Source organism: Hetaerina americana, unplaced genomic scaffold (genome assembly GCF_022747635.1).
Source record: "Hetaerina americana unplaced genomic scaffold, ioHetAmer1.1.p SCAF_4, whole genome shotgun sequence".
In the NCBI taxonomy this organism is placed as follows: Eukaryota; Metazoa; Arthropoda; class Insecta; order Odonata; family Calopterygidae; genus Hetaerina; species Hetaerina americana.
Genome location: NW_027286985.1, coordinates 77,475,187 through 77,484,271, shown reverse-complemented (window position 1 = coordinate 77,484,271; position 9,085 = coordinate 77,475,187). Strand labels below are relative to the sequence as shown.

The following is a 9,085-nucleotide window of genomic DNA, read 5'->3' as shown; positions in this document are numbered from 1 at the left end:
CCTGCCTGAGGAAGTGCTGCGATTGGAACCAAATGATGGACAATGATACTCTGGAATGTATCCCACATGAAGGGAAATCTCCGGAATGGTTCCGACCGAATATCAGTGCTAACTCCACCTTTCAAATGCTTCAGATAAAATACGGCTATTTTGGACTTGCATACGGCAAATACTGTTTCAGTGAACTCCTCGAGCCAGATGAGTATCCAGAAGATAAGTTTTATATTAATATCACAGATGGTACACTGAGTATACCAGCCGCAAAAAAGTTTTCCCTGGACGCTTCAAGTTACTGTCTCGATTACGTAGACAAATTTCATGTCTATCTTCCCTACGTGTGCTATAGTCAAATCGATGCCGTCATACCTGATGAAATCTGTAACAAATTGTCGAACACCGTCTATCCATTGGGAATGACCATTTCAATCATCTTCCTCATCATATCACTCGTTGTTTATGCTACAACGGAGGAGTTGTGAAACCTGCATGGGAGGTGCTTAATGTGCCACATCTTAAGCTTACTGGTGGCTTATCTATTCCTGGTAATCGTCCAAAGTGCTGGCAGTGGTTTGAGCGACGGCTCATGCACAGCATTTGGTAAGTGCGCTGGAGACAATTATATCAATTAATTACTTTTCTTAAGACTAACCTTACTTCCGTAAACCCTTGGGAATGAAGCTGTGATTTGTCATTTTTAAATGCCAAAATCTATTAATTTTACCGAAATGAGTAATCAATATTTTTACGCTTTCCTTTAATCTACATTTTTCACTCTTACATTAGGGTTAGTATAGTAATGAAAGCTATGTAAACATAGCTATTTCAATACCTTGGACGTACGAAATGATTTTGGCAAAATGTCAGATTTTCGTGAATGTCATCTAAATATCTATTTAAAAATGAATTTCAAACCTATTCCGCACTGGAATGCAGCGTAATTCACAACGTTTTAGGAAATGGTTTTTAATTCCCCTCCCTGATAGATAAAATCCTTAGTCAAGCCGGAGGATGAAAATATTTTGAAGATATTTTTCAGTAATTTACCCTCATAGACAGAAATATAACTGCTTTCTCCCTATCTACGTACATTCAGTAAACCATGCTAATAACTACTGACAATAAGTCTTTATAAAAGTAAAAAAGTCTTTATGCTTACTGCCAAGGGTAAATGTAGAGTAAATTTGCGATATTTGCTAAAACATACATTGCAAAAGCGTCTTGATAGAATGCCAATAAATTAAATATTCCGATAAGTCCTAACAAAAACGTTATTCATGATAATTAAACTTCACAACTTACATTTACTAATTGAAAAAAGACGAAGCACTATTCAATTATATATATATATATATATATATATATATATATATATATATATATATATATATATATGCAATTAGACAAGCACCAGGTGGCGCACAAATCCTAAGTATTAAATCAACTTATCTTTCTGAAATAATAACCCAAAACATATGGGCAACACTATCAAACAGAGATAGTAGCAATACATTCACATTCATTAAAAATATTTAAACTAGGCTCCAGTACACAAAAGATAACTAAATCATATTAAGTTAGGCAATAAAATAATTGCAAAATTAAAATGCAAACTTAAAATATGAAAGATACAAAAAAATGAGCCAATTTTGTAAAAAAATCTTCATCACTATTTGGCTGGAAAACGTTTTACTAAATTTGACATATTTCAAATTAAGAAGGAATGAGGACGTTTCATTTCCTAAAGCATAGCTAACGATGACGATATAATTACTCAGATTAGATATTCGGTGGAAGAGCAGGGTCTAACTCTACTCCATGGTTTTATGCTCTGGAAACTATTTCATTTAATCTCGCATCGTTACTCCATGATTACATTAACCATCACGCCATTGTTTATTATCGAAGGCGTTTTAATTACAGTCAGATATATACCACTAAGATATCGCAGTGATAGAAGTTAATGTCCAAGATATTCATGCATTGCACAACATACTTATGTTTATTTGGAAAAATCCAACCATACAGCCTACCATCCACATTAGACCTAAGCCTAAAAAGGAAATGACGAACCAAACCTCAGCATCATAAGTCGATAAAGTCATACAATTACAACCATGAATCATTATTTTCCTAAAAGAACGCGATCTACTATCAGCGAAGGCACATAAACCACTTCAATCAATTAGGTGTTCATCAAAATTCCATTTTCGTTATTCACGCGGCTAGAAAAAATTTTTTAACAAAAACTGCGGATATCCTTCATCAATAATTTTACACTTCTCGAGAGATATTTTCAAATATCACTCTCATTACTTAAAAAAAAATTAAAGCGGTTAAGTTTCCACAAAAAATACGTTTTTCTAAAAAATAACATTTTACTAACTACAAGAACTTATTATTTACTGGAAAATTTTACTCATGCAGAAAAGACAGCAGTAGTAAGTACTGCGGTCCAATGCCTGACCATCCTGCCACATCTTCCTACGACATTATTGATAAATGACAATTATATTTCAGTCCAAATGATAGTTCCACGATTACACACTTCCTCATATCCATTTCAATCTCTTTTTTGCAGGTTTCGTGATATACTTCGCGTTACTGTGCTCCTTCTTCTGGCTAAACATCATGTGCATCGACATCTACATCACATTCAGGTATTTCACCCACTTGTTTCACTCCACTTTAGTTACAGGATATAAGTAAATTTAGTTATTATTAGGTAATCTACCGGTTACGGTAGTTTTTTGGATAGACAAAACTACCAAATAAATATTTTATTACTCATAACAAAACACAATCCCGCAACCTACTCTACTTCAGATCCCTCTTCATCTCTGAGTAATTCCTTCCTCCCTTCATCCCGTCCAACATCCCCATCCTATTCCTGCCCTTTCCTCGTTTGCCTAACATTCTCCCCTCTATTACCGTCTTCAACATCCCACTACCGACCAATACGCCCTTCATCCATTTTTTTCTGCCTCTATAGGATTTCTCCCAACAAACTCCTCTCTTCGCCCACCATACCAAGTACTTCCTCATTTGTTTTCTTCTCGGTCCATTTCACCCTCTCCATTCTTCTTCACACCCACATTTCAAAAGCTTCCAGTCTACGTCTATCCTCCTGCTTCAATGACCACGTTTCCGCGCCATACATTGCTACGCTCCATATCAAGGTTTTTACGAGTCTTTTCTTAAAATCCTTACTCAAAGTCCCTGTCTTCAACTCCCTCCTCCTTGTGAAAGCCTCTTTGCCTAGCGCAATTCTTCTCCTCAAGTCCTCACTACTTTGACCGGGTTGATCCAAAACACTTCCGAGACACGTTAACTGTTCCACCTGCTCTAGTTTTTGCCCTCCTATTTTAATGTTTAGCTTAGCCTTTTTCTTTCTAGAGAATCGCATAACCTTTGTTTTATTAATATTGATTTTCATCCCATATCTGTTGCACTGACTTTCCAATTCACTCAGCAATACTTGCAACCCCTTGGCTGAGTGACAAACTAAAGCTTGGTCATCAGCAAACCTAACTGATTTCACGAATTCCCCACCGACTTTCATTCCTACCTAGAGGTCTTCCCATGCCTCTTTAATCATTTCCTCCACATATGCGTTGGACTGCAACGGCGATAATGGGCAACCATACCTTACACCTATTCCTAACACGGCCCATCAGGACTCCCCGTTCCCCACCCGCACCTGAGCAGTCAGAGACATGTACAGGATGCGGATTAGTCTCCTTTGCCTCCAATCTATTCCTATTTTCTTCAATATACTCATTAGTTTTTCCCAATTCACCCTATCAAACGCTTTTTCGAAATCTATGAAACAGGCAAATACATCCTGATTGTATTCTACATTCCTCTCGATTAGTGATCTCATTACTGCAACGGCATCACGCGTACCTCTCCCCTTCCTATACCCAAACTGATCATTCCCTAAGTAATCATTTGCCCCGCTCTCTATCCTTTTATTGATGATCCTAAGAACAACATTAGCTGCGTGAAATATCAAACTTATTGTCCTGTAGTCCTCACATGATATAGTATTTACCTTCTTCGTAATTGAAACTAACAATGATCTCACAAAGTCTTCCGGCCAGATTCCTTCCTCATAGATATTACGAATCAGCCCATATAGCCTCTCCCTCCCACATTTGCCTAAACATTTCAGTAGTTACGCTGGAATTATATCCACCCCCACGGCCTTATTTAGCTTCATCTCCCTTAATGCCCTTTCTATCTCATCGTTGAGTATCCCTGGGCCTAAGCTATCTTGCTCTACGTCATATTCTTTTTCAATTTCTAACCTTGATGGTCTAAGTTCTTCACCATACAGTTCTTCAATATATTCCTCACATCTCTCTTGGATCTCCCCAGTGTCAACTGTTATCTTACCCGCCTTATCTATAACTGTTAGCATAGATCTTCCCCTCTTACTTCCCGATAGTAATTTAAACTTGCTGTAGAGCGCACCAATTTCACCTTGCAAACTTTCCACATCGTTGCACAGCGTTTTCCACCATGCTGCATTTGCTGCACATTTCAAGTTATTATTTAACACTTTGTTCTTCATTTTGCCTAACTCTGTCTTTACATTCTTCCATTTTCTCCTCTCATCCATCTTTGTAATCATCTCATCCGTGATCCATGGTTTCCTAGTCTTTTTCGCGTTGGCGGTTCCAATAGTGTCTTTTGCGGCTTTAGACAACCCTTTCTTGAAACTTTCCCATTTTTCTTCGATAGTACTCAGCTCTTCACTATCCTCCATGATTTGCTCTACAACCATCGTGTCACTCCTTCCCTGTCAATCCATTTAATGCTTCCACATTCCATTTTATAACCCCCTGCCCCTGCCGTATCTTTTTGAAACGGACGCTACATTTCATAACGACTAAATTGTGGTCAGAGTCCGCATCCGCTCCAGGGATGTTATGCGAATTTATCACACTGTTCCTAAACATGTGTCTAACCAGGATATGATCTAGCTGATACCTTTCTGAGACAGCTGGCATTTTCCATGTATACCTGCGTCTTTTGTGGTGTCTAAACCAAGTGTTGGTGATGACTAACCCCTGTCTCATGCAGAACTCAACTGCTTTCTCCCCGCGGTCATTCCTCATGCCTAAACCGTAGTCCCCGACCTCATCACCATCTCTTCCTTCGCCTACCGTCGCATTCCAATCCCCCATCACTATCAAATGTTTCCTTGAAGGAACACACGCGATTATGTCCTCTAACTGATCGTATATCCTATCGACCTCTTCCTCCGTATAGTTGCTCGGTGGCATGTATACCTTAACAATGACCATGTCCGTCGGTTCTGCTTTTATCTCCACCAGTAATATTCTATCCGTTGCATGCGCTATGTTGACTAAACTTCTTCCTTCCTCTTTATTTAATATTATGATAATCCCTCGTTGGCTCTCTCACCCCCGATGTATATTATTCTAGAATTATCACTCCAGTAATCCCCGCTATCCTTCCATTTCACCTCGCATAGACATAAAATATCTATATTTCCCCTTTCCATCTCTCGCTTAATATTCTCTAATTTTCCGGTCCTCAATATTTTCCTAACATTCCTAGTTCCCCTTCTAACTAATTTGGTCTTCTTCTCCTTCGTCTTCTGTCTTACTGCTGTCGGTTTTCCCTTGCAAGGGTTTCGTGGTATGACGACCACGGGAGACTTGCCTCCCCCGCTGCCGGGCACGACACACGGCCGATTGGGCCGAGCCCCGTAGTTGCCAGGACTCTTATTCTCTGTAGTGTCCATCATTTTAATCTTGAGAATGATATTTTGAGGTGGTTTACCGTTGCCTTCCTCAATAGTGTTTTTAACGTGACACCGTCACTCAATGGCCTCCCCACTAGGGTCACAATCGCCTTTGCAGCCCCCTCACTGAGGAACAGACGCTGCGCGGAATATCTTTCGTTTGGCTCCTAACCTTCGATCTATCATGGGTGACCCTACCAGGAGCAATCATCATTAATCCCGCCAGCACGGCTCTGGGGGTCATCGGAACGCACAAACCCTTCCACCACGTCAAGGTTGTAGTCTATGGGAGCGAAATTATCCGTCATTCCTGCTTATATTTAATAATGAATTTGTGTACCTTTTGCCCTCTATTGCAGTTCTTTCACCCCTCCGAGAGTTCATCGCAGCGAAAAGAAGAAATTTCTCTCATATATTGTCTATTCTTGGGGAACTCCATTTGTCATCATCTTAGTGACAGCTATCATGGAATTCTATCCAGGAATATCGGATGATTACATAAAACCGGAATTCAAGAAAACCTGCTGGTTTGAGAGTAAGTATAAGATGCACACTAACATGCTAACGAATCGTGGTCATTTGCGTTACGTCTACCCAGGTATAAACATTGTCAGGATCGAAGACCCTACACCAGACATGTGCGATCTAAATTAAAATTACTGAAATGTTAGAAACTACTGTATGGTCGAGAAATTAGTCCAAACACAACACAAAGAACATATGCAATCTAAAAGACGAAATTAGAGAAGCATTTAGCAGATTTACAAAAAGGCCCTTTAGCACATTTCGGGCATTTAGTCAAGTAATATTTATTTGTAAAGAAGACATACGCGCATAGCTATACGGAATGGCACGAGGAAGGGGAGGCCGGTATCCTCTTCCTCATGCGAATAGGGGAACTTATTTATAAATGCTCATCGTGCCATCCGGCCCGTGGCCCGTAAGCCACCGTTTATTCTCCAAGGAATTTTACGGAAAGTCATCCTGCATCTTACAAGTCCAATACCAAGGTCAGTTTTAAATTTTTACTCGTAATCCATTGGTCTTTCCAAGCATCTGGTGTCATATGAATGGTTGAATATGTAATAATCTTGATACATGCCATGAAGTAATATATATATATATATATATATATATATATATGTATATGTGCATTCGAAAATTTAATCAGGTTTCTAGTTAAAATTATGTGACACTTCAGTACCAGAGCAGGTAAAACCGCTTCCTCTCTCATGTGACGTCAACGACAGCTACAATGATTTGTGCGAGACCATCGTACGCGCGTAGCCAGACGCATATCGCCACATGAACCAAAGCTCGAAATAGTGCGCGTTTTAGTTCCAATCGCTACCACATTACGATGCAAAGCCAGTTGCACCATTAAAACCGGAAAAGGAAATATGAACCGAATCATGATAATCAACGCAGGCTAGCTGATTCGAATTATATCGTTTGTTTTCTGACAAACTGGTGATATTTTATAAAAATGTGCATAATAAATCCATAATTATAGCCACCATTTCAACTATCATCATGCGATGCAAAAATATGGCGGTGTTTCGATGCATCCTCAATTCCCCAGTCAGGATTTCGTAGCACAGACCAATCGAGATGCAACACTCTTCTACAAGTTCCCGGACAGTCAAACGTCGATTTTTCGCCGCACTACACGAACACCCCTCCGCATAAACGACCGTAACAATTCAACAAAACAAGATTTTAACAAAGCGGATAAAGGCGGTAATTTAGGAAGTTTCCACAGACTCAACGCCTCCAAACAAAATAACCAACTGGAAGCGCGCAATTCAAAAAATTCGGGAACCTTTGGAACAGACCACGTAATTAAACATTTACGCCAACCTCAACTTTATATCCTATACTTTTCTAACCCTCATCCATACCATAGCCGGGCTTCAATTTCCATCGGAATCAAATCGGCAAGGGAAATATTTCAATCTAATATGCTGCCTGAAAGTTTATTTAATGGATCAGAGTTCTATCTAAATGAAAATAGTAATCAGTTTTTTCTCATTTCAGAATATTCCAGTAGACTTGCTTACTTCATTGCAACAGTTGGGGTTCTTGTCTTATGCAACGTGGTTTTGTTTATCCTTACTGCCTTCAATATTCACAAAGTGAATAGAGAAACGTCAATTTTGCATAGAGGAAATTCTACGAAGAATAACGAAGACAAAAACAGGTACGTGAATAGACTATAACTGATGACTTTATAAAATCTTGCAGATACAAACACTAAACCCCCTCATTATTAAAAAATGATCTATTTCCGTCTTCTCTTATTATAGAATGAAGCTATATATAAAGCTCTCGATTGTCATGGGCGTCAGTTGGATCCTGGAAATCGTTTCGTACCTCATCGGTGGGTCGAAGTGCATCTGGCTCTTCACGGACACTGTGAACACTTTGCAAGGTGTTTTCATATTCCTCATATTCGTCTGGAAGAAGAATGTTAAGGACCTCATGAAGAAGAGGCTGAGAAATTTCATAAACAGGTTTAAGAAGCCATCACCCGAGATCTATGAGACAAAAGAAGACGATGATACTGAGCGCTCTACTTCCAAGTCCGGGGAGACCGCCTCGACCAATCTGCTGTCCTTAGAGTTACAGAACAAAAATGCCAGCCCATAATGAACTTTTGTCGGAGTGATTGCCTGAATCGATTTCTGACTGTACCTTTATTTGGTTTACGCCTAAGATTACGTGAGCGCGACCTGGAGCCCACTCCGCGGTGCGAAGTGAGGGATCGGAGACGAGAACGGGGAAAAATAGGAGAGAGAAAAGGAAAGAAAGACGTAAATAATCAAGCAAGAGACTCTGATATGGTGCTTTTGTTGATTTGATCTCTCGCAAGGTCAGAAAGATGAGCCCTGTGGGAGCTGCAGCTGCCAAATGCCCAGTGTTGTTGGTCCCGTAAAATGGCGTGGTATATTACGACTGAATTAGTCTTGATTGTCGACTGAACAATTTCTGGTTTCATGTCCAAGGAAGTTTTGAGAATTGTTTTCACTTTAACTTAATTTGGAATATCAAATTGATATGGCATGGTATAACTAGGCCAGAAAACGCTCAGGTTAATACGGCACGCGACGGCTATCGCCATTCAAAGAACTGACGATTCAGGCTGCCTTCTTGCTGTCGAAGGCTAACAGCTTTGGCTGTCGGACAAGATCGCCGGAGAACTGACGCTTGCTTGTGTCGTGTACATTGCTGGGAAATGACGGGAATTTATGATGGTTTCCTGATAATTTTTAACGTCATAGAGTTATATAAGAATGTGGAATTTGGCGTCCA

At 39.7% G+C, this 9,085-nt stretch overlaps 1 protein-coding gene across 1 annotated transcript; it reads left to right on the top strand.

Annotated features, from left to right (window-relative positions):
- Positions 1-500: 500 nt before the first annotated feature.
- LOC139692484 (G-protein coupled receptor Mth2-like) lies at positions 501-8,432 on the top strand. The gene is made up of 5 exons (XM_071590701.1): positions 501-597; positions 2,579-2,657; positions 6,133-6,308; positions 7,811-7,973; positions 8,080-8,432. The coding sequence occupies exons 1-5, from the start codon at positions 501-503 to the stop codon at positions 8,420-8,422; spliced, it is 858 nt and encodes a 285-aa protein (XP_071446802.1). The 3' UTR covers positions 8,423-8,432.
- The last annotated feature ends 653 nt before the right edge of the window (positions 8,433-9,085 follow it).